Source organism: Colletotrichum aenigma (genome assembly GCF_013390185.1).
Source record: "Colletotrichum aenigma strain Cg56 chromosome Unknown KSG_Cg56_contig02, whole genome shotgun sequence".
Lineage (NCBI taxonomy): Eukaryota > Fungi > Ascomycota > Sordariomycetes > Glomerellales > Glomerellaceae > Colletotrichum > Colletotrichum aenigma.
In genome coordinates this window covers 4,416,829-4,440,699 of record NW_023500908.1, presented here as the reverse complement: position 1 = coordinate 4,440,699, position 23,871 = coordinate 4,416,829, and the positions used below count along the sequence as shown (strand labels likewise).

At 53.9% G+C, this 23,871-nt stretch overlaps 8 protein-coding genes across 8 annotated transcripts; 3 read left to right on the top strand and 5 right to left on the bottom strand.

Moving 5' to 3' along the window:
- Window positions 1-3,141: 3,141 nt before the first annotated feature.
- Window positions 3,142-6,410, top strand: gefA-1 (Ras guanine nucleotide exchange factor A; the record flags this gene model as incomplete). The annotated part of the gene is made up of 5 exons (XM_037318484.1): window positions 3,142-3,717; window positions 3,795-4,140; window positions 4,203-4,412; window positions 4,468-6,263; window positions 6,321-6,410. 5 exons carry the CDS (start codon window positions 3,142-3,144, stop codon window positions 6,408-6,410), a joined length of 3,018 nt encoding a protein of 1,005 aa, XP_037182729.1.
- A 1,664-nt stretch (window positions 6,411-8,074) lies between these two features.
- On the top strand, window positions 8,075-11,604 carry CGCA056_v003226 (Uncharacterized protein; the record flags this gene model as incomplete). The annotated part of the gene is made up of 7 exons (XM_037318483.1): window positions 8,075-8,198; window positions 8,260-8,298; window positions 8,367-8,484; window positions 8,539-8,635; window positions 8,750-9,837; window positions 9,894-11,138; window positions 11,202-11,604. The coding sequence occupies 7 exons, from the start codon at window positions 8,075-8,077 to the stop codon at window positions 11,602-11,604; spliced, it is 3,114 nt and encodes a 1,037-aa protein (XP_037182728.1).
- A 1,587-nt stretch (window positions 11,605-13,191) lies between these two features.
- On the bottom strand, window positions 13,192-14,370 carry CGCA056_v003225 (ATP synthase subunit 5; the record flags this gene model as incomplete). The annotated part of the gene is made up of 4 exons (XM_037318482.1): window positions 13,192-13,305; window positions 13,401-13,493; window positions 13,710-14,024; window positions 14,200-14,370. The coding sequence occupies 4 exons, from the start codon at window positions 14,368-14,370 to the stop codon at window positions 13,192-13,194; spliced, it is 693 nt and encodes a 230-aa protein (XP_037182731.1).
- A 677-nt stretch (window positions 14,371-15,047) lies between these two features.
- Window positions 15,048-15,995, bottom strand: mob1-1 (putative maintenance of ploidy protein mob1; the record flags this gene model as incomplete). Its single annotated transcript, XM_037318481.1, has 3 exons — window positions 15,048-15,289; window positions 15,343-15,570; window positions 15,638-15,995. 3 exons carry the CDS (start codon window positions 15,993-15,995, stop codon window positions 15,048-15,050), a joined length of 828 nt encoding a protein of 275 aa, XP_037182730.1.
- A 98-nt stretch (window positions 15,996-16,093) lies between these two features.
- CGCA056_v003223 (uncharacterized protein) lies at window positions 16,094-16,637 on the bottom strand (the record flags this gene model as incomplete). The annotated part of the gene is made up of 3 exons (XM_037318480.1): window positions 16,094-16,122; window positions 16,210-16,488; window positions 16,592-16,637. 3 exons carry the CDS (start codon window positions 16,635-16,637, stop codon window positions 16,094-16,096), a joined length of 354 nt encoding a protein of 117 aa, XP_037182725.1.
- Window positions 16,638-17,157: 520 nt separating this feature from the next.
- CGCA056_v003222 (uncharacterized protein) lies at window positions 17,158-19,324 on the top strand (the record flags this gene model as incomplete). The annotated part of the gene is made up of 2 exons (XM_037318479.1): window positions 17,158-17,413; window positions 17,469-19,324. 2 exons carry the CDS (start codon window positions 17,158-17,160, stop codon window positions 19,322-19,324), a joined length of 2,112 nt encoding a protein of 703 aa, XP_037182724.1.
- Window positions 19,325-19,810: 486 nt separating this feature from the next.
- On the bottom strand, window positions 19,811-20,489 carry lsm1 (U6 snRNA-associated Sm-like protein LSm1; the record flags this gene model as incomplete). The annotated part of the gene is made up of 3 exons (XM_037318478.1): window positions 19,811-20,133; window positions 20,197-20,265; window positions 20,348-20,489. 3 exons carry the CDS (start codon window positions 20,487-20,489, stop codon window positions 19,811-19,813), a joined length of 534 nt encoding a protein of 177 aa, XP_037182727.1.
- A 1,471-nt stretch (window positions 20,490-21,960) lies between these two features.
- Window positions 21,961-22,559, bottom strand: aps1 (Diphosphoinositol polyphosphate phosphohydrolase aps1; the record flags this gene model as incomplete). Its single annotated transcript, XM_037318477.1, has 2 exons — window positions 21,961-22,388; window positions 22,502-22,559. The coding sequence occupies 2 exons, from the start codon at window positions 22,557-22,559 to the stop codon at window positions 21,961-21,963; spliced, it is 486 nt and encodes a 161-aa protein (XP_037182726.1).
- Between the last annotated feature and the right edge of the window lie 1,312 nt (window positions 22,560-23,871).

The following is a 23,871-nucleotide window of genomic DNA, read 5'->3' as shown; positions in this document are numbered from 1 at the left end:
AGATATTGCGACTGATTGAATCCTAAAGAGGAAGGGAGCTCGACGTTGGAGCTTGGTACGTCATGCGGAGAGAGGACATGTTGTGGTGCTGTCAATGGATTGAATTGACGATTCCATTGTTCGAGTCGTGCGCATTTCGGGATGGCCAGACCGCCATTTGATGTTTGCTTGCATGCCGTTTGACTGTAACGTTCAAGGTGGAAGTGGCTGGAGGGGAAGAAGGAAAGTGAAGCCCGGGAATCAGAGCAGACCTGATGGAAGCACCTGCACCTGCACCTGCACCTGCCTGCACTGTGAGGCGGTGTTGACCCCGGTTGACGGGCCTGACGGTGCCTGAGCACAGGTCAGGTACGAAAACTCGGGCTACGAATAGCCGCACTTGTTGGTCCACGTCCTGTCTGGAAAGACTGACAAGCACCAAACCACACACACGCTCCACTGACAGCTGGGTCCGCGGCGCTGGGCTCAGGGTGGCCTGGGTGCCTGGGTGCAGCGGCCCACTGAACAGACAGGGCCATCTGTGCCGTATCCACCACTTGTACCTGCAGCCCCAGCAGCTAAGTGTGCCTATAGTACCTTAGGTGCCTAGCTGAGGTATAATATATAGTAAGGTATAGATATAGAAAATGACTAAGTAACCCTAATAGATATAACCTAAAGTATCAACACAGAAGTATTATACTTAGTATTAGAAGATATAGAGGTCTTAAGAAAAATAAAGATAAAGTAAATAAAGTATAATAACTTTTTTAATAATAATTTTAGCTATTAAAATTATAAGAACTTTATTTTATATAAAAAAAGTAGTAGTCAAATAAATAGTTCATACTCTATATTTATTAAATAATATAATAATATAATAATAATTTAATAATCTAATAACTTTAATAATAACTTTAATTTAGAAAATACTATATATATTAATCCTCTAATAACTACTAAAAGTATATAAGAGCTATAGTTAAGAGGAGTATAAAAGTTCTTTATAAATACTACTAAGTTTAATATTAAAGATATTATTATTATAATTATTATTATATTGATTTTTAATATCTATTTTTAGAAATAAACTAAATTATAACTAATATGTTTATAGATAAAAGCTTTATATTATACTTGTAAAAAGTATTAATAAAAAGTAATAAATTAAATAGAGTAAGATTTTACTATAGTTCTCTAAAGTAATAAATATATTACTTATAGAGCTACTCTATTAAGAGTTTTATTAATTACTTAGATTATATAGGAAAAGTAAAATAAAGAGTTAAAGGATAAAGTAGTCTACTAAGACTAATATAAGAGAAATTCAAATAAATAACAGGCTACTCACACCCTAGGGTGGGGGGAGGGCCTTAGGTGCCTGGGTAGGTACTTGAGGACCACCTCAAGAGGGGGCAGTTGCCAGGCGTGATTGAGCGGGTGCGGTCCGGACGTGGCGGCTCCCAGTCTCTGGGATACGGTGCCGGGTCCCCGAGCGCTCACGGTGCAGTCGGCAGCTGCCAGCTTCACATTGTGGCCCATCCAGTGCTGCTCCACGGCCAGCGTCCCGTCCCATTCGTTCCATGCCGCGCACTAGAACCACCCGAGCCGAAAGGCCCCCATTGTCGTTTGCTGCATTGGGGTCTTGAAATCCACACCAAACGACACACAATTTCGTAGAGTTTTCAGACGGACTGCGCGGAAGAAAGGGAGCATTAGCATTCGCTGCGTATTGTTCCGGCTCTATTGCTCTACCTGTTGTGCCTTTCAATGCATGCGAATGAATGTCTGCAATAGCATCCATTTGTGACTGAGTACCGTATTTGTCTACCCTACGGGCAGGTACGGATACCTACCTCACTTGCCTCATGCCCACTAGCAAGAGGTAACTAACACTCCCGCCGCACAGTCGCATTCGCGCTCCAAGCCCCGCCTTCCCCCTTTCCCCTCTGATCATCAGGTCCAGGTCGCGGCTATATCCCGCTCTGCCGTTAGTTTCTCTGCTGCTCTTCCTCCCGTCCTCTTCCTGCTGCTGGTCCCCTAATTAACCCTTCAGCAATCATTCTCTCCTCCACACCCCTTTCTCTCATCTTACTCGACCAGTCCGGCCCAGACCAGCGCGGCCCAGGAACGACCTTTCTTCACACTACCTACCTCACCTACCGACGAAGCAGACTTGTTGCCTCTGTATCGCACAACTTTGACGAATCTCAAGAGGTAGGTAACGCAACGTCCCGTCCTGCTGTCTCTCGCCCCCCTCCCCGTTTCCCGGCCCGCTGTACCAATCCCAGCCTAAAGGTTGCGCACCATCACAACCGGTCCTGGTCCTGCACATGCGCCTTCAAATGTCCACAAAGTCCACCTTGCCGTATTTCACTCGTCCAAGGGGGTCGTGCCCTTGGCTTTGAACGAGTTTGCCCTGGATCTGGATCCGCGACTGACCTCATTTGCTGTGCCTAGCATCGTCGTCGACCGCCGTGCCGTGCTTCCCCTTCCCTTCCCCCTTCCTGGCGTGCCGGCCTCCTTCCCCATCTAGCAGCTTCCAGTCCTGGCCTCTGCCCTCCGGACATCTGCGTCGTGGTGGAGCGCCTAGCGAGGAAAAGGGCCCCTTTTTGCAACCCCTGGTCCGCCGCACCACGAAGCTCCAGAGTCAACACTAGGATAACCGCGTACTGCGTACAGAAAAGAGTACAGAGTATAGAGTACGAAGTTGGGTCTACCAAGTACAGTACAGTGTACGAGAATCCTCCCCTCTCCCCTCTTCCCCCCCTGCCCTGCCCTGCCGTGAGATGATCCATCCTGCTCCCGTTCCTGTTCCTGTTCCTGTCCTTGACCCTTCCCGTTCGTTCGTCTCGCCAGCCAGTATCCGTCGCGTACCTGACCCTACCGCTCCCTTGTTCGCACTAAGTACGGTGCCTGTGGGTTTGCCATGCCTTCCTTGAGCCTCGACAATCCCGACTTTTAGTCAGTGCATCCAGTGTCCCAAAAGTTTGGTTTGGACAAGGCTTGGATTTTTTGGGCCCTGCTCCTACATTGCCTGCCTGTTCTCCTGCACTCCGTCGCTGTCGTTTTTCCATCTTTTGTCCCTTACACGTCGCATGTTCGTTTTCTCCGAATAGCCTCTGTCGCAGTGCTGCCTCCCCCCTGCTCGTGGTCGTGGCCATGGCGTCAGATCGAATAGGAGCTCGAAAGGCTCACAGGAGTTCAGAAGGCTCTCACATCCCTCCGAATCACTTCCACCGCTCCGGAACCCCGTCCTCTCTCGCCTCCGCCTCCGCCTCCGAGACAGCAGCCGCAGCGAGGAGGGCCGAACGCGAGACCGCCCACCGCTCCGCGCCCGCGACCTCGAAGCAGTACCAACCGCACTACGCCCTCCACCGAGACGAACCTTTCCTGCCCCCCAGATTCCCGACCGAACAGCCGGCCAACTACCGCGACTCGATTGTGTCGATTGTGGACGACCCGTTCTTCCAGCGCTTCGACGACTACGCAGGGGAGGGTGCGCATGGATTTGAGCCGCTTCGGACTCCCACACTCCACGACCCTAACCCCGAAGACGATAACGAACAAGACGACGAGCACGAGGAGATAGGCGCGACGCAAAAATACGAAATCACGCAGGAATTCGATTTCGACTTCGACTTCGGATACTTTGAGCTCCGCGATGACGACAGCCCCAACGAGCGCTGGCCGCCCCCAAGAAGAGAGTCGTTGATAATAGGACCTTCCTTGTCCTGGGTAAATGCCCCACCAAACACAGACTGCGGGGTAGCTGATGAGACGGGAAGAGGAAAAAAAGGGGCTGACGATCATAGCAACAACCAACCTCCGCCGCCGCCGTCGCCGCCGCCATCATGGAGAGCCTCAACATCGCCGTCATTGGCGCATCCGGCGTCGGCAAGTCGTCCTTCGTCCAACGAGTCCTCGGTCTGTCGCGCCCTCCCATAACAAACGCCTCCAGCGTGCGCATGGTCGTCGACAACGTCACCTACGGCGTAACCCTGATCGAGCTCGACCTCGAATACTTCGAGTTGAATCCTCTGCAGCCCATCCAGTGGCCCAAGCAGATTAACGGCCACATTGTACCTCGCGTAGACGGCGCATTGATTATTTACGATGTTATGAACAAGGAGAGCATGAAAGAGTTGCCACAAGCCACAGGTGAGCGATAATCTTGTTGGTTCTCCGTCTGACGAGTCGCGCCTTGCTGACGAGACCGCAAGCCGCCTTGACGAAATCCGGTCTCCCCGCGGTCCTCGTCGCCAACAAGTGCGATCACCCCGAGAGCGAACGACAAATTGACGCCGCCCGTGTCGCCAACCACGAATATTTCAAGTCCTGCGTCGGCCAGTTCAATCTGTCGACGAGTAGTCCCGAACGGGCGCGAGCCTGCCTAAATGCCATGCTGAAAGCCGCCATCGCTTATCGCAAGGGTACGTGAACACGAGTTCCAACTGCATAAGCCAGTGCATGCTGATGAACCGTCAGAAACGCAAGCGTCGGAAGGGGGCTTGTCCCGCCGTCGTGCAGCCTCGGCAGCCAATCTCGAGGCCCACGACAGCTCCAACGGCCGCCCGCTAAGTCAGCACAGCAAACATAGCCGAGCGAGCTCTGATTTGTCGCTCCTTCGAGGTGTCCCCCCTCCCATCCCCGACCACCTACGCGGCCCACCAGCTCCAGGTAGTCCCCGACTGGCCAACTTCAGCGCGCCATCAACTTCAACTTTTGGAACAGAGACCATCGAAGAAGAAACACAACAACAAACCGTATCGAGCCAGCTGCGGACCCCGGGCATCCGCCTCGATCGCGGGCCAACCGACTCATTCCTCGACATGGAGGAATCAGACGCCGAGTCCTTCAGGTATTCGGAGGACATCCCGATCCTGCAGCGGAGCGAAGAAACTTTCCTCGAAAAGCCCAAGCCAACGGGTGTGGCGTTTGACGAATTGGTTGACCGCCTCATCGCCCCACGCATGACCAAAGCAGATAACAACTTCTCGGATGTATTCCTCTGTCTGTATCGAAAATTCGCCGCACCAGGCGAGCTCTTCTCAGCCATCCTCACGCGACTCGATCGCGTCCGGGACGACAGGTCAGCACACTATCTGTCAAAGACAGCCACCCAACTCAGGATCATTGAAGTAGTTGCCAAGTGGGTGTCATTATATCCCGGCGACTTTGCGCGGCCAGGAACGAGACGGAATTTGGAGGAGTTTATCAAGCACCTGTCCACTGAGCCAATCTTTTCCATCGCTGCGCAGCAGATCAAGCGCCATCTTGAATTCAGCGTTGTGGAAGACGACGACACGGGCTGGGCGAAATCAGATGAATTGGCGGACCAAGAGGGCAGCAAAGTCTTGTCCAAGGACAAGACGCGCTCAACATCAGATTTGTCCAATGGGATGATCACACTCACCGTTGACGATGCGATCGATGAGAGGCCATCCAACAGCTCTGATCTGTCACACGTGGACAGGACGAGTAGCGTTGGTACACACGTCTCCTTCCATTCTTATGATGAGTACGAAAGGGAGGCTGCCAACATGGAGCCGACAGATGTTTTGCCCATGAACAAGTTCCGCTACCACATCTTCATGGACATTACAGACGATGACATTGCTGATGAGATGACACGTATCGATTGGGTCATGTTTTCGTCTATTCGTATAAGAGACTTCGTACGGCACGTCAGCCTCTCATTGGAACTTCGATCCAAGTGCAAGAGTCTCAAGAACGTTAACCGCATGATCAATCATTTTAATCATGTGGCGAAGTGGGTGGCCAACCTCATCCTGCTCCGGGACAAGGCGAAGCATCGCGCCCAGATGCTGGAGAAGTTCATGAACATTGCGCAGAAGCTCCGGCGACTGAACAATTACAACGGGCTGGCAGCTGTGCTTGCCGGCATTAACGGCACTGCAGTTCACCGGTTGGCGCAGACATGGGCGCTGGTGCCACCGGAGGCGCAAAAGTCGTTTGCCAAATTGGGCATTCTTATGGGCACCCAAAAAAGTCACTTTGCGTATCGACTGGCATGGGAAAACTCACCGTTGCCCCGGATACCATACATACCACTCCATCGGAGAGACTTGGTTTCGGCCGAAGAGGGAAGCAAGACATTCGTGGGGCCCGACGGCGACAGAGTTAATTGGAAGAAGTTCGAGGTGCTCGGCGAAGTGCTCCTCCCTCTTATGAAGAGTCAAGGGACCGCTTATCCGAATCTCACAAAGCACGAGGCGGCTCGAGAACTTGTTTTGGACTGCAGGATGCCAACAGATGAAGAGGTAAGTCTAGGGAAGACAGTCTGAGACAGGCATGTGATGCTAATGGTGCTCCTCCAGGAAATTTACCAGCGCAGTGTGCAGCTCGAGAGCACGGCAGGAGGCGGTGGTGACATCAGCAAGAAGAAGTTCCCCTGGTTCGCCAAATAGAATTTGGCAGTCCGGCGGTGCATATCGATGGAGAGACTCTGTCTAACGAGGCGGCAGCAACAGTGGCAACGACCAGCGATGGCGTGACGCGCGAATGGAGGGGGCAGGCCAGAAGCTGGCGTGAGACATGCCGGTGCATGCAGGCGTATATATAAACAAGTCGGGTTCATACGACGTTGCGGGAGGGATTGGTGAATGGCGATTTGGGTCGATTTCCGCGATATAGATATCCTCTTCAGCAATTGACGTCGGGGCCACAGAAGGCCTCGAATTCCTCACGATATCCATACCATTCCCGACACGGACGTCTTGGCTGATGTGCGGTCCTGGTCCTGGTCCCGGTCCTGGTGGTATATTATCTCATCTCCGTCGCAGGACAATTCGCCCGTTCGAGAGACGAGAAGGTCCAACATAACGGCGGAAGAAGAACGGCCAAGCACCGGTACGGCGGCAGCTATATCAAAACCAGAGGCTCATCGGCGATCGTCAAGGCCGTCCGTTCGTCCCCTGTCGGTCGGTGCGGTCCAGGCCTACTCGGGGCCTGCGGCGGCCCAATGCAGTGCGATGTGGTCGGTGAACAGCTTGCCCCGCTAGGTCGGATTCAGGTGCGCTAAAGCTGGTTGACGTCATGCCTCTGAAAGCTCTGATTCTAGCGTTTCAAGGAGAGGGGCAACAAGGGGCAGAAACCGGGAGCCAGCGAGCTGCAAGAGAGAGGACGAAATCACAATGGAGAGCGCATGTTCTGCAGGAATAACTGTCAATACCTAGCTAGGTATGTGATGGGCATGTGGGTATGGGGCAATGGACAACACACTCAGTAGTGTACCTCTTGATAAGGGCCCCATTCGTTGTTGTTGTCGGGGCGGGGAGACGGCCATTCCACATGGAAAAGAGAATAGCATACTGATGAATGCCCCGCGCTGTCGCCCCCTCAACCTTGAACCTGGGCAGGCCGGGATTGTCGCCGTCGCCGTCGCCGTCAACTACAGCGCCCCGTGTGACAGAAGCAGGCACCTGCTTGCCGGTGCTGACACTTTGCGCACAGTCTCTAGAAGGGCAGAAAGAGCCAGATAGGTAGCTTCCTCGAGCTAATCTTGCTGTCATTTGGTTGGCCGACCGGCGCTTGAAGCGTACCTAAGGTAGGTAGGTACCTTAGGTAGTCAGTTACCTTAGCCCGAGTTCCTTGTTCGGGGGTGAGGTGCCCGGAGTAGAGCTCCCGTTGACGCCCGTCTCCCGATACATTGGTCGTTTCTCTGGCCGCTCATCAGGAAAAAAAAAGAAGCACACAACACGGCGAAAGCCTCTTTCCGCCAACGTCCCCTCCAACCTCCGCCATTCATCAATCTACATCGCCAGCCCTCCATTGGCCAGCAAAACTAACTTGTCCGACTTTTTCCTAAGCTGACCGCCTGCCGCTGAAGCTATCGTGATACGTGACGTCGCCTACTGAGTCGTTGTGGTGGTATTTGCTAGGGTGTCTGGCTCTTACTAAAGCCAGCTCCTCCCAAGGCCTGCAGCCTCTCGCTCTTTTCGCCGCAGCAACCCACAAGTTTCTCCCCTTCTTCAACTCTCGCAAACCCCTCAAGCTCACCCGCTTGTCGTTGTCGTGACCGGCGTCCTGCCAGCCACTGTACCCAGCTCCTCACGGTGCCAATTCGCCCGCCATGGTTATCCATGACAAACACGAGTTCCTCACCGAGGAGGAGAGGCGCCTGAGGGAAGACCGCCATCGCGAGAAGTACTGGAAGAAATGGGGTCCCTATGTCGCCGAGCGACAATGGGCAACCGGTGAGCCAGCGGCTGTCTCCCAATCATGACAAAAAGCCATCTAACCAGAGCTGTGTCGCAGTGCGAGAGGACTACAGTCCCGACGGAGACGCGTGGAGTCGTGAGGATCTCCCCCCGCCTGCTTGCTCCACGAGCTCCAATTGCAGCCCGCTGACAGACCAACCCCAGACTTTACCCACGACGATGCACGATCCCGAGCTTACAGATGGGGTGAAGACGGAATTGCTGGCGTTTCCGACACCCACGGTTTCCAAAACATCGCATTCGCCTTCTGGAACGAGGAAGAGTAGGTCGGCGTAGAAAATCATATCGATCAGCTCAATTGCTGATGATACGATAGCGATTTTCTCAAGGAGAGGCTCTTTGGTCTCTCTAATCCTCAGGGCAACCATGGCGAAAGCGTCAAGGAAGCTCATTTCCACGTCGATAACACACCCGTGAGTAACCATTCCAACAATCTTCCAGAATAGGAACAAAGCTAACAACTTCGGCAGACGGTAAGCCCAAAGAAGGATTCAACTGAGATCATTGATGCTGACGAACAGACGTAGCACTCTTACATGAAGTTCCTGTACAAATACCCCCAGAAGAAGTTTCCGTACAAGGATCTCCTTGACGAGAACGCGAAAAGAGGCAAGACAGACAAGGAATACCAGATTATCGACACTGGTGTTTTCGAGGAAGACAGATACTGGGATATTTTCATCGAAACTGCCAAGGCGACCGACGACCCTGAGGAAATCCTGTTCCGTGTGACGGCATGGAACAGAGGTCCCGATCCGGCACCCCTCCACATTATCCCGCACATGTGGTTCCGCAATACCTGGGCCTGGGGCCGCGAGCCCGAGGACAAGAAACCGTCCGTTGAGGCATACGCGGAGAGCATGGTCAAGTCCAAGCATCACAAGCTTGGCGACAGGTATCTTCTCATGTCGCCCTCGCCTGGTGTCGGCTCTAGCGGCGACGACGTCCTTCCCAAGATGATGTTCACAGACAATGACACCAACTATGAATTGTTGTACAAGCAAGAGAACAAGACTCCCTATGTCAAGGATGCATTCCACAGGTACATTGTCGATGGCGAGAAGGAAGCAATCAACCCCGAGCAGAAGGGAACCAAGAGCGCCGCATGGTTCAGTTTCAACGAGGACGGCGGTGTTGGCCCTGGCGAGTGCGCGGTTGTACGTTTCCGCCTTTCCAAGCGGAATGAGACATATTTCGACGAAGGCGAGTTTGATGACTTGATTGACCTCAGAATTGCCGAAGCCGATGATTTTTACTACCGCCTCAGCCCGTTGCCGATGGCTGACGACCTCCGCAACATCCAGCGTCAGGCGTTCTCTGGCATGATGTGGACCAAACAGCACTACCTGTTCATTTGGGACCAGTGGGCGAATGGGGACCCAACTCAGCCACCGCCGCCGCCAAGCAGGAAGGACATCCGCAATAATCAGTGGAAGCACATGCATTGCGACGATATCTTGTCCATGCCTGATTCTTGGGAATACCCTTTCTTCGCCGCTTGGGACAGCGCCTTCCACTGCATCACGCTCGCCATGCTGGATCCTGACTTTGCAAAGAAACAGTTGGATCTCTTCACTCGCGAGTGGTACTGTCATCCGAACGGTCAACTGCCAGCGTGAGCTGCCTACCATATGCGTTGAAACAAAGACGGTGTTTGCTGACTAGGAACAGATATGAATGGAACTTTGGCGATGTCAACCCCCCCGTCCACGCGTGGGCCACCTTCCGCACGTTCAAAATTGAGCGCAAGCTGTACGGAAGGCAGGATCTGGACTTCCTTGAGCGAGTTTTCCAGAAACTATTGTTGAACTTCACTTGGTGGGTTAACCGCAAGGATGCCGAGGGCAAGAACGTCTTCGAGGGAGGTTTCCTCGGCCTCGACAACATCGGCCTCTTCAACCGATCTGAGCCGTTGCCGACTGGCGGCTCCCTGGAGCAGGCCGACAGTACCGGCTGGATGGCTTTCTACTGTCTCAGCATGCTGAACATTGCCCTTGAGCTTGCCAAGCACAGGCGCACCTACGAGGATATTGCGTCCAAGTTCTTTGAGCACTTCATCTTCATCAGTGACGCCATGACCTTCAGGACTGGCCAGAAGGACGAGAAGTCTCTGTGGAACGACGAGGATGGCTTCTACTACGATGCCATTTCTTGGGGTGGCCCCTGGATTCAGCAGCTCCCTGTCCGATCTTTGGTCGGCCTGATTCCACTCTACGCCACCATGACTCTGGAGCCTGAGCTGATTAACAAGCTGCCCTCGTTCAAGAAGAGAGTGGACTGGTTTATAGAGAACCGCTGTGACTTGGCCGAGAGAAACATGGCCAGTATCGCTAAGCGTGGCGAGGGCAACAGAATCCTGCTGTCTATCGTGAGCAAGGACAGGCTCGAGAAGATTCTCAAGCGCATGCTTGACGAGGATGAATTCTTTTCCGAGCACGGCATTCGGTCTCTTTCCAAGTTCCACGAGAAGAATCCCTTCTCAATGGACGTCAACGGGCAGACCTTCTCCGTCGGATACGTACCAGGCGATTCTGACAGTGGCTTATTCGGAGGCAACAGCAACTGGAGAGGACCCATCTGGCTGTGTGTCAACTTCCTCTTGGTTGAGTCCCTCCAGCGCTTCTATTTGTTCTACGGCCATGAGTTCCAGGTCGAGTGTCCCACAGGCAGCGGCGACTACATGCATCTCGGCCACGTCTCGAGAGAGATCCAGCACCGTCTGCAGCACTTGATGTCTCTCAACGACGATGGTCGTCGCAGCATCAACGCCGGAAACGACTTACTCGATTTTGACCCTTACTGGAAGGACTACCTCTGGTTCTACGAGTTCTTCGACGGCGACTCCGGCCGTGGTCTCGGTGCCACCCACCAGTGCGGTTGGACTGGCCTGATGGCCAAAATCATTCACGACACTGGGTAAGCTTCCTAGTTTTGATGCTTGTTCTTTTCTCCTTGTATGCGTGCTAACAACGATCACAGTATCACCTGCCGCCTTCCACAGACTCCCCGCACTCCTTCTGCTGGCATGTCGCACTACTTCGACGATATCCTCACTCGCTCGATCAAGCGCCGCGACTCTACCGCCCCAGGCACCCCGGGACCTAACGGCAAGCCACGCATGCGCAGATCTTCTACCGCACGCTCCATCGGCGCACGTAGCGACTTCGACTCCGAGATGAACGGACAGGACGGCGGCGACGATTCGCTCGGCAACTCGGTCACTTTGGAGGATCCGGACAAGCTGCGCGAGAGGATGAGGGAGCGCTCGGAGGCGGACGCGCACATGCATCGCTACATCTCAGATCAGCTCCAGCGCTACAAGGATGACAAGGAGGATAAGGAGTATGTCAACGGCGGCGACGAGTACGAGACCAGAGCCTAAGTGATTTATGTGACTTGTAAGTATCGTCCTGTCTGGTTAGTATAATCGTCATTCGATGCTTTTCTGAGTGTGGGAGAGCGAGAGAATGGCTTGGAATGTAATGGCGACCAAGGTACCGGGCGAGAAAACATTTATGTGAGAGAGCGTGGGAGGGGGGCTTCAGAAGAATAGAGATTGCATGCGGGAAACTTTCCTTGGTTACGAATTTGAATATTACTGCCATCAGTGCATATAAAGCCACAGACAGAACTATTAGAATGTGGAACAGATAGATTTCAATTTTTTCAGGCTTCTGATAAGTACACGGAGAGTCCAGCTCATCTACTTTGTTTGTCGCCCAGACCTGGCTCGTCTCAGCATGGTCCTTTGTGCGTGAATCACTCAAGTAGCCAGCCTCTCTGCCTTCCCAATTCAAGAATGTTCTCTCACCTGCCTGCCTGCCTGCCTGCCTGCTTTACCTCCCCTCAACGCATGAACCCTTCCCCCCCTCCCCTTCCCTTTTACCCAACCTGTTGCCTCGTCACCGTCAACCAAGCCTGATGAAGGGCCAAGTGGCCCAGAGGTATAACGCTGAGAGTCGTTAGTTTGAACTTGGCATGAAATCCGATTGCTGGTTTCGTAGGGTCTGCGGTTCGAGTCCGCACCTGAGCTTTTGTCTTCTAACTTGCTCGAGCTCTTCTCACCACCCCTCCTCTATTCCACTTTTAGTTTCTCCTTTCTACCTTTCTAGGCCCCCTTTCCGCCCTCTAGCCGATGCCATACGTTCATTGCTAGGCTCTCTGTATCCAAAGGCGACTTTATCCCAGCGGGACAAGACTCGGCCCGCAACATGCGCAGCATCTTGAACCAACCCGTAGTCGGGCTTGATCAAAAGCGGGCAATTTTCTTTTTTGACGACTAAACGAGAATACCACATGTGCCCTCGGCCTTTGATGACTCCTTGTCTGAACGAAAGTCTCGTTTTAAATGTGAATTGAGAAATCAGGGTCATTGGAACTGTGTCCAAGGGGCCAGCCAAGTCGAGGAACGCCCTAATGTTGTTGAACGCGACTATTGCTCATCATGCAACACCATCGTGTCAGCTTGCGAGAACGCTCATGTAGTCCTTATCGGTTGACAGCAGCGGGTTCGTAGGGCATGGGTGTCACTGGTGTCCTCACCCTACCTACACAAACACGACGTCTACTCGCTTGACTCGCAATCTAGATCATATCACCAAAATCAGAGTACCGTGAATGCTTCTATTGTAGACTATGCACAGCTCGTCTCATGGCCTGGAATAGGATCCCTCCCATCTCTCTCTCACCCAGTCGAGGCCGAAGGACCCAACGACAGTTTCTACAGAAAGATGACGTCTTTTCAGAAGAAACTTTTCCCGTTTCCCCCCTTTCACAAGCCACCTCCCACCCCATGGCCAAAGTTTACAAGAAACACACACACAAAGAGAAATCAGTTCGGCGGGGAGGTGTGGGAAGGGGATTAGATGAGTCATGGAGATATGCTAGTCGGTTGCTTCATCTTTTACTCTTCTCTTCTCTCATAAAAAAAAGGGAGGGGCTTGATGGTTTTGTTATGGTAAGAACTGTTTTACAAAGTGTCGGTAAGGAGCTTGTTGAGCTTGGCGATCTTGGAGGAGACGCTAAGGTCAATGGTACGGTCGCCGACCTCAACGATGAGGCCACCGACGATCTCGGGGTTGACCTGGATATTGTGTCAGTCCATGTTGCGCTGAAGAGCGCCGAGCTTCACCCGGTCCGAGGTGATCTCGGGGACTCGGCCGAGGTGAAGTAACGTACCTGGTTGGTGACCTTGAGCTTCTTGCCCTGGCCGACGTAGGAGGACTTGGTGATGGCAGACTCCAGTCTGTTGAGAGTCTTGTTGTCGAGTTGCTGCAATGATGTCAGTCGCAATTTTCGTGTAAGTCATCATCCGCTCTGAAATCTGCTTGTTGAGAACCGCACATATGCGCGGTATTTCTGTTCGTCGAGAAAGTTCCGCCGCCAGACCCTCAAGCAAGCTTCGTCTTCTTGATTCACTGGATGCTCATGCCCTCCTCAAAGCAGAAAACACAATGCAACATTCCCTCAGCATGGTGTGAGACGTACCGTAGCGCTGGTGACAATAAGCTCAACCTCACCACGAGCAGCGCTCATGATCTCGCCGAACTTCTGGCAGACACCGGGGAGGAGGCCGAGGCGGTTGTTCTCGGCGAGGGCGGCAAGGAAGTTCTTGACGGTCTCCTGGGAGCCGGCGCCGGCCTGCTTGGTGAGCTCGGCGACGATGGCGGTCTTGTCCTCGGCGCTCAGGGTAGGCGCGGCCAGGATGGTGGACAGCTTGGCATCCTTGCTGACGAGGGCCTCGAGGCTGGACAGAGCCTTGGCCGTGGGGTCGAGGGCGGAGGTCTTGACAGCGGCGGTGTACTGTGGTAAGTGAACGCAGTTAGCGATTGTGTCGCTCGATTGTTATCCAACTTTTTTTTTTATCCCTCCATTTCGCTTCCTTCATCGGAGGGGACCCCTCGATGTTTCGAGCTGCTTCAATTGAACGACGGAACCCAATTGAGCCCGGGAAAACATGACAGCAGGATATTCGTACCAGGGCAGTGGCGTAGGTGCCATCGAGGCCAAAGACGGCGACAGGGGGCTTGACGTTCTCGGTGGCAGCAGCGGCAGCGGCGTAGGTTCGGACGGCCGGGACACGGGGAGCAACGAGGCGCGACGCGGGAGCCGCCGCACGAACTGCGCGGGTAGCCGATCTCGAGAACATGGTGAACTTTCGGGTGGGAGTGTTCGTTTGATGGGAGTCGGACGGGGGGGCGTCGAGGCGGGGAGGGAGGGATGCTGCTGATTTGAGGAGCAGTGGTGGTAGCTGTCGGTTTTCGAGGTTGAGGTTTGAACTTCGGCAATTTGGGATGTTGATGCCTTGGGGCTGGCGCTGTGTCGTGCGCTGTTTCTGTGAGGCATCAACTTAGGTAAGCTGGGTCTCCAGGGTGGTCGGGTCGGTGGAAATCGGAGCTGGAATTCCACTCCGTGCTGTGTCCCGTCGTTACGTTACAGGCACCGGCCAACCAACAGCACGGAGCCTAAACAGACGCAAGCCCCACACCAATTGAGTTCCCTGTAAGCGATGATACGAATTGAGATGAACCATGAGTCCTTGGCGACACATTCGCCCGTGGCCAAAAGCGCGAAAACAGAGTTGGTCATGTCTAATGCTCGGATTCTCAAACCCATAGCCGGGTCGTCCGTAACCCTGTGTGTAGTCTACAGTAATATCACATATGTCGCTACGACGCCCCGTCGCGGGGCGCTGCAACGGTCTTAAAGCCCAACGCGCCCAGTCATCAGCACTTCCCTCATTGCAAGCCAGCCCGCGTCCCTGTTTATCCCCAACGCCTAGACAATGCAGTTTACTCATCGGCGCAAACATCGTCATTACTGCGCTCAATCGCTCTCAATCATCTTTTCGGCAAGGTCGTTCAAAGGCCCGTAAAAATCCTTGCCGCTCGCGAGCTTGTGCTCGTCGACAAACAGCACGTACTGCTTGAAGCTCGTGTTTAGATGGGGCTCAAGACCGAGCTCTCTGATGATGCTGTAGTGGTGGCAGTAGACGTGGGCGTAGACTCGGTACATGCGCTTGAAGATTTGTCGAACGTGCGACGGGAAGTTCTTGGGGAAGGGAACGCCTGAGCCTTGCTGTCAATACCACGTCCTCGCATGCAGGGGGGAGTATACGTACCAATCCTACTCGGCATCATCGTCTCGTTGTCGATGGTGCTTTGCACCCAGGTCATGAGGTGCTCAATGTAGTCCGGGGCTGACATGTGGGTTGGTTTCTTATACTGGTCACTATCCTGCCACAGATACTCGAATTCGTCCGTTGCCTTCATCTCGGGGCACGACTTGGGTGAGCAAAACTCGGTGATGGCGCCGTAGAGGAGATTGATCTGGTTGTAAAAGTCGACCACTATGCATTGCAAACGTCAGCCAGAACGGTACGCCGCTGCTGTCTTTCAACGCCTGGGATCCCTTACTGTTTACCGCCAACCACTCGTTCTCGTCCTCGCCCTCCGGCAGCTTCACGACCTTCCTCAGACTTCCTCCTCCCAGGGTCGCTTCGGCATACTGTCGCAGCGCAACACCATTGTTGCCTCCCTTGACGGTGCGCGCACGGAACTGGTTCCTACCGGCCTTACTGTTCCCGTCGCAGTCGTCGTCAGCGCTTGTCTCAATAACTTCGGGCTCATACGTCTTGATGACGGTCACGTTGCGAGTGACAGCATTGCTGCACAGAGGGTCTGGTGCCGCTGGCGGGGGCGAAGGCATCGGCAGCGATGGAATGCCTCCCGCCAGCAGCCCAGTCCTCACGTTGAGGTACTGCAAAAGGGACATCATCGGGGCCGCTGTTGTGGTGGTACTGACACTGTCATTCCCGGCACCGCGCTCATGTTTGCGGCTTGTCGAGAAGCGCTTGAGAATTCGGATGCGTTTTAATACTGTCGTCGTTTCGTTTGGGATCCTGCATTCCATTCCAACGGTAAGCGGGGTAATGGAACAGATAGAATCCACAAGATGTACGCCGAGATGTTGTTTGGAGCATGCCTACCTGCTGACGTCGGCGGACTTATGTGGTGGATGTAGGGGTCCGGTCGGTGGGAAAATGTAATGTTGGGGCTGAGGGTCAACCTGGGATCGCAAAAGTTGCAGGTTAAGCAAGAGATGCGGTGCAGGTTGTTGTTTTGGGATATCGGTAAGGTGCTGGTCAAAGGGTCCTTCCTCCCTATTGTGTTGGTGGTGTTTATGCGCTTGCCCAATCGGTGTGGTTGCTGGGCTGCAAGGGCCGGCTTTATGGATACTTCAGCCACATTCCCCCTTGTCTCTGTGGCTAGAGCGCGGGGTCATCTCCGTTGCTATTCCGCAATGACGGGCAGCCGGACGCGGTCCCATCTACGGACCTGAGTACTTCGCAGCTGTAAGACCCATTCTCCCAAACCCAAACGTTCGGGAGCCGATCCGTCTCTCGTGTCGAGCCATGCTTTATGGCGTCACTCCGGTTAAAAATCCAAAGCTTTGCAGACCGGGTCCTTACTCGTGTCTATCCATGTAAGTCCATCACGCTCAGCCCCCTACTGAGTTCTACCGGCCGCTCATTTTGAATAGCCTCAATACAAAGTGGGGAACATCCATCCCCGCACTCTCTGTTCCTGTTTCCCCTCTTTATCCCTTCCTCTGGGTCCAGGTAATGCCGGTCTGCTTTGCAACTACACTTGGGTGTCTTCGGTTGAGAAATGCCCGAGATTGTTCATTTTACGAAGGAAGCTCCAGACAGAGGCTAGAAGTGCTCATGGCCCCAACCTTTAGTCGTCATGGGTTGGGTGTCGATCTCCCAGGGTTCTGGTCGTGACAGGCCTTCCCCGCGCAGACGGAAATCCGGAGACGACGACGCGAGTTAGTTTACAAATAGTCATCAGGCCCGTTCTTGTATCTAATAGATCTCTAGCTCTGAACAAGTTTTGGAAGCTGTACTTGGAAGTTCTGGAAGTTGTCTGTCGCCATGCGTGCCTTAGACATCGTGCCACTACTATGTACCCTGGTTGAGGCCAGGATAGACCGGCAGAGGGTCGTTCAGGCTTTCAATCCTCGCCGTACTGCCAGTTCTCCTGAGACGCCGCTGCAGGTAGGCAATGGCAACTTTGCATTCGGGGCCGACATCACTGGCCTCCAAACCTTCAGTCCCTTCGCGACTATGTCAACGTGGGGATGGCACAACTTCAGCTTGCCCACAGCTCCGGGTCAGACGTCGATCGATGGTTCGTTCGCTGAAGACATTGACCTCTAGGAACCAGACACTGATTACCTTCGCAGACTACGATGGCACTGAGTGGTGGACCCATGGCCGGCTCGTCCAGTACAACATGGCCAACCCGACAAACAGTGAGATTGCTGACTGGCTCCGCGAGAACCCACATCGAATCAACCTTGGCACAATCGGCTTCTCTTTCAACGGCGGGAACATCACCACGGTCACGGAGAGCATGCTGGGCGACAAGGAACAGACCCTCGATATGTGGTCGGGTGTTATTCACTCGAGTTTCACACACAAGAACGCTTCTGTCAAGGTCGAAACCTGGGCCGATCCTAACTCTGACACCGTCGCTGTGGCCGTTGAATCAAAGCTTCTGTCATCCGGGGATTTGTCCATCTTTTTCGACTTTCCCTATCCGACGAACGACAAGTTTGGGGCGCCCTTCGTAGGTGCATTCAACTTGACCGACCAACACACGACCACTCTCGGGGAATGTGGAAAGAGCTATGCTACGATTCACCATAACCTGGCCACCGCAGAGTACGACCTGCGTCTTGGATGGGACAGCGGCAGAGTTGATGGAAAGTTGGCATCACCAACCGACGGGAGCCATCGGTATGTCTTGTCCGCAAGTGGCACTGACAAGCTCCGCTTCACGGCGAACTTCGCACCTTCCAAGCTAGCAAGCCAACCCAGCTTCGACGAGATTGCGAAAGCGTCCCAAACTTGGTGGCCGACATACTGGTCTAGTGGCGCCTTCATCGACATGACCGCCACCGCAAACGCAAACGCAACCGAGCTCCAGAGGCGGACGATCCAGTCCCAGTATCTGGTAGCTGTCAACTCGGCATCGAACTACCCTCCGCAGGAATCTGGCCTCGTTAATAACGGCTGGTTCGGCAAGTTTCACATGGAGATGGTCCTCTGGCACAACCTCCAGTTCGCCCGTTGGAACCACTTCCCTCTTCTATCCCGCTCTCTGCCCCAAACCTATACACGTCTCCTCCCTTCCTCGGTCTCCCGCGCCTTGACGCAAGGGTATGCTGGTGCCCGCTGGGGCAAGATGACAGACCCCTCGACTATCGATGCCCCGGGTGAGATCAACACCCTCCTCATCTGGCAGCAGCCTCACCCAATGTACTTCGCCGAGATGGAGTACCGCCACGCGCCAACCATGGAGACCCTGGAGAAGTGGGACGAGATCTTGACAGCAACGGCTGACTTCATGGCATCCTTTGCCTTCTTCAACGAGTCGACTGGAGTGTATGACCTGGGGCCGCCAATGTACCCCGTCTCAGAGAACACAAATCCAAATGCCACCGTTAACCCGACGTTCGAGCTGGCATACTGGCGCTTCGGGCTCGATATCGCGTTATCCTGGAAATCTCGTCTTGGGGAGCAGGCCCCTAGCACTTGGGAAACTGTCAGAGACAAGTTAGCACCACTACCCATTATTGATGACACATACCCCGTCTACGAAGGCATTCGGGGAATGTGGACCAACATATCCACTGTACAAGACCACCCAGCAATGTCGGGTATCTTCGGCCTCCTCCCACCACCAAGATCAGGCCCTGCTTTGAACCGGACCACTCTGGAAAACACAGCCGCCAAGATCTGGGATCTTTGGGATCTCGACGAGTCTTTCGGCTGGGATTTCCCCCTGCTTGCGATGAACAGCCTGCGTTTGGGTGACTCGCAACGAGCGGCTGAGTATCTTTTGCACTCGACTTTCCAATTCGACGATGCGGGTTACCCCGTCGGAGGGACTAGAGTGCCCACGCCGTATTTCCCTAGCTCAAGCAGTTTGCTCTTAGCAATGGCTATGATGGCGGGCGGCTGGGACGATGCTGAAGGCCCACACTTTCCGGAAAGTTGGAATGTTGTCGTAGAAGATTTCGTGCCGGGTTTGTAAATTAATCAGGATGGTTAGCCTAGAGATTTTTAAAGGTAGACATCCTCTCTAGTTGAACTCTCCACATGACCAACTCGTCTTTTCTACAGTCCCTTTCAGCGTGGGTAAGCTCAGATGCAATGTCAAAGTCGACCAAAGCTAGTGCACGGGACAATCCACTCATTGATAAAACACTGGCTGGAATCCGAAATGTTTGATTTCCCTATGCTGGCGTCCGTCATAACAACCAGACCCAGGATGGCGAGCATTTCACAATATTCTGCTCCCCATCCAACCAGCCGTTTGCTGCGGCGTCGAACGACAAATGTGAAGGGGTGCCGGTACGCCGTATCCTGGCGCTCATCCCACCAGCACCTGAAACTCCGCCTTTCCATCCTCTCGTCTTTCAAGTTGATATTCACTCCCTGATGCGCATTCAGGCGTTTTGCCATTTGATCATTCCAAGGGCTGCAGAGTAAAAGAAGCTCCGGTGCGGTAGAGCGGAGCTTAGAGCAGAATTTCGCCCATATTCTCGCCTTCGAAGCCTAGCTTGCTCAACTTCTTGATGCGACTCTTGTCACGCGCCTTGTCTTGCTCCTTCTTCTCAGCGGCCAGCTTGTGCACCAGCTTAAGGTCAGCCGGCTCGTAGCCCGGGGGTGGGTCGTCGTCCTTGTCAAGGTCGATCTCGCCCAGGAGGAGCACATTCTCGCCGCGAACGAGGAAGATGCCTCTCTTTATGTCGGCAAAGAGCCCCGAGGGGCGGGGTGGGTTCGCCTCCGGATCAGGGTGGGCAAAGACACGTTCGATGGTGTCTTGAAGGACGAGGTTTGCTGGTGACGCGGAGAGTGTCAGTCATTGCGTCTATGCCACGCATCTGTATGCGATGCACATACCGAACTGATCCCAGCTGCGAAGGACACCGATCAGTTTGCGACCGTCACGGAGGGCGACCATAAGCTTTTCTACAGTCTGGCGTTAGCCAGCTACGTCAATTGCGCCTGCCTCAAGTCAAGCAGGCAACGGCAGTCGCGTGTTTTGCCTTACTGTCAGTAAGATCCAGCAACTGGGCGGCGGTGGTGAACATCTGCGGCGGAAGTTGAGTCTGTTGGGGAGGAGGCGGCGCGCGGCCGCCGAGAGCGGATTGGCCCCCCTGTGCAGGGGCGTCGGAGATTGTGAGGTTTTCCATGATTTTTTTTCCCCTCGTTATCTGGTTGGCATTGGTATTTGAGAATTATTGCATTCGGACCAGTCCCAGGCCATCGATTATGGGCCAGGGGAGAAAATGCGAAAAGAACAAGCAGGAGCTTATGCGAGGGCGCCAAAAAGCATCATCGAGGTGGGAGCGTGCGTGTCGGTCTTGTCTAGTTCGATGGCAGTAGCCTTGCGATTCTGCCCCGTTTCGCTGCTGAGATACGGGCTGGAGTGCGGTGGGTAGGTAGTGTGGTGTTCGATCAAGCCATCATCATCGTGGGTCCACCCTGGTCACCTCAGCTCTTGTGGGCGACGGCGTTGGCAGGCGGTGCTTCAATGTTAGGTTGAGGTGGGTCCCAGCCGTCGTCGGAGGGAATGTTTTTGCGGCATCCGAAAAAGAAAACCCGACTGCCCTGAATGGATCCCGCCTGGACGGCAGCTGACACTTTTGGGAGCAAACCCCGGCTGGAACTCCGAGCACGGATCGTCGGGTGACAGGCGTTTGGGCGGCTGGGGCACGTGAAAGGCGGGGCATGAGTCAATCCCCTGCTGCCAAAAATTCTGATGATCTCAGATGCATGCGGGGCATACAGTCAGTCGCTGATGTTCCTCCAGCACCAGTCACTGCTCTCGCCCTTGGAGGGGTTATCAGCTTGACCAGTCTGCGTCCCAGCTTGGCCTTTTTTTTTTTTTTTCCTTTCCCCTTCCCCCCTCCCCGCCCTTCTTCTGTCAGTGAAGGACCATGACGTGAGCGCTTGACCTCTGGTAGCGTGCTGCGCAACTGCAGGATATGGATGGAGGACAACCAATCTTGGATCCTCGTGTCACACGAACCTCCAGAGCTGGAAGCTTACTTTTACCTCTAGCTATTTTGTTTCTTTCTCGCCTCTGTGGAGACTACTTGCGCTCTGTCTAATAAGCAGTGATGGGGCCCTTTTTTTGGTGTGTATGTAAAAGCAGAACCGACAGATCCGAAAAGCACTCATTCGGGTCATGGACGAAGAAGACTACGACAAACTGTGAATTCAAGCCTTCCGCTTCGCCCGGTTGTAACGACCAAATACCTTCTTACGCACCAAAGCCATGCTGGTTCATAGCCGCCCACTTTTCCCACCATCTATAGCAAGCCAGCCGATAACGCCCATTCGTGATGCAATTGTTTGTTTCCCCCATATTCTTGGTTAATGAAAAATAATGATGTTTCGTTTGTAAAGCAGGCAACGTCGCTAATTGACTTTACGTCCAACAAGTTCAGAATCTCCGTTCCGAGATTGAGTACGAGGGGCCATTGGGGCTTGTGTGGTCTGCGTTTCGTGAGACAGTGTATAGCAGCGGCGAGGCGTAATCCGGGCGGCTCGCGGTGTATAAAGACCTTGCAGTAATGCTCGCGCAGGAAAGGTGCATGCGTCGCTTTCATATCATGAGCAAGAGACGAGGGACCAAGGCGCCAACGCGCCCATTGCGTATCATGACTTTTTCATAGTGCATCTAGTCAAGGCTTCAAGAAGCTCTGGCCGTGCCGCCAACGCTTCCTTGGCCTGGGTGTATGTCATCCATTGACGCTCCCTCTTGTGCTTCTCGGGCCAGTTGTCCTCTTGGCGAACGACTGTCGCTTCGTAGAATCGGTACAGGGACTTTGACGAGTCCTTGCTGGAGTGCTTCGGCGGGCGAGTCTCGACGATATCTCCCAAGTCATAGTTGATCTCGATGCTGATGCCTGCTTCTTCCCAGGCCTCGCGGGCCGCTGCCTCGGTGCACTCTTCGTCCGTCTCCCAACCGCCTTTGGGCAACACCCAGCCTTTCCTACGAGTAGACTGGATGAGGAGAACGTAGTGCTTGTCCTCTGTGAGGGGAACAACGCCGGCAACCAGACGCTCGCCTTTGGAGTTGTAACCTGCAGGACAAGGTGTTAGTGGGTCCCGCGCTGCAAGCAGGCGCACCAGGGTTTGAGGGGAGAGACACGGAGAATGGGAAAGGGAAAGCCTCTGCCCGCAATTGCGCACTTACGCTGCTTGCTTCTTCCCGTGCGCGACTCCATCGTCCGCTCCTTATGAGAGGAAGACATGCTAGGCAGCCTGTTGTTGTTGAATTCGCGGGAATTTGAAGTGGTGGGAGGGGTGTCGGAGGAGCAGACTAGGTAGTTGTGGGCTGCAGAGCTGCTCTGATATGTAGTCGCGGTAGCGTGGCGGTAGCGGTAGGTACGGCAACAACTTTTTTTTTTTTTTTTTTCCTTCTTTTTCTTTTTTGGCTCCTTTCTCGCGGTTGATGTGCAAGTCAAAAAGGTGCCGGGGCGTCGGGGTTTGGCGAGGGCTCAAAGGCTTTTCAGCGACATGATCGCGTATTCAGCAGAGCAGTTTCTTGTTCCAAACGGCAGTCGTTCGCTCTCTGAATCAAAGGTTGTTGCGAGATTTGGACAAGTGAATGGCGTGGTGATGGCGCGCGCTCTGTAGCTTCGGATGGAGTCGGTTGTGAGCTTCCAGATTTCGCTGGAGGCCAGGACGTGGTCTTGTCTGAACAGGGCACCACTCCCACACGGTGTGATCGTAGGCGCGGCAGAGCAAGAGGGAACGCTCGGATGGATTTGATGCACCACCGCTGGAGAAACGAGTGGGACCAGCCTGAGGTGTGATGGGCCAGCAAGTCGCACGCTTCCGGCCGGAGGGCAGATTTTGGCTGAACCGACGAGTCACTCGGGCGGCGGAAGTAACAAGCGGACGTAGGCGCAAAGTCGAGTTGAGCGGCGAGAAAAGCAGGCAGCAAGAGTTGTATGCTCAGCCTTGGTAAGCAGCTGGTACACCAGAGGCGAAGTACGGATGGAGGCGAGGTAGACACAAGGGCAGCGTCAGATATGACTGAGGCACCACCGACTGACGACAGACCGCACCTTGGTGAGAGGGTGAGGGCGAGTTTCGGGTAGAGCGTCTGGCTTACGACCTGGCCGGCAACGGCACAAGACTAAGAAGACTAAAAAAAAAAAAAAAAAAAAAAAAAAAAAACCGAAAGGGTTCAACGTGGGAGAAGAAAGAGGTTGAAGCCGGGAAGGGCCAGGAAGGTTGAGGGAAGCTGTTGTAGCAGTGGCTGTAGTAATAGCTGGGAGCTCTGGTGCAGACCAGAGGGTGGCATGTCTCGTGCCATAGCAGCAGAACGGGGGAACGGGCTTCAGGGGAAATTAAAGTTGATTTATATACTTAACCCTTTGAAGATGGAGCTTGTGCTCGAACAGCCCACGCGTGCTAGGGAACGACTATGGAAGTGGCCCAGCTAGCACGTCCGGCCCAAAGAAAGGGAAGGGGGGGAAAAATTAAAAGAGAGGTCAGGGTATGATGCCAGACCAGGTTGTAGCGGTAGGGAGTGCGTTGTGTGGCTGCGGCGTGTGA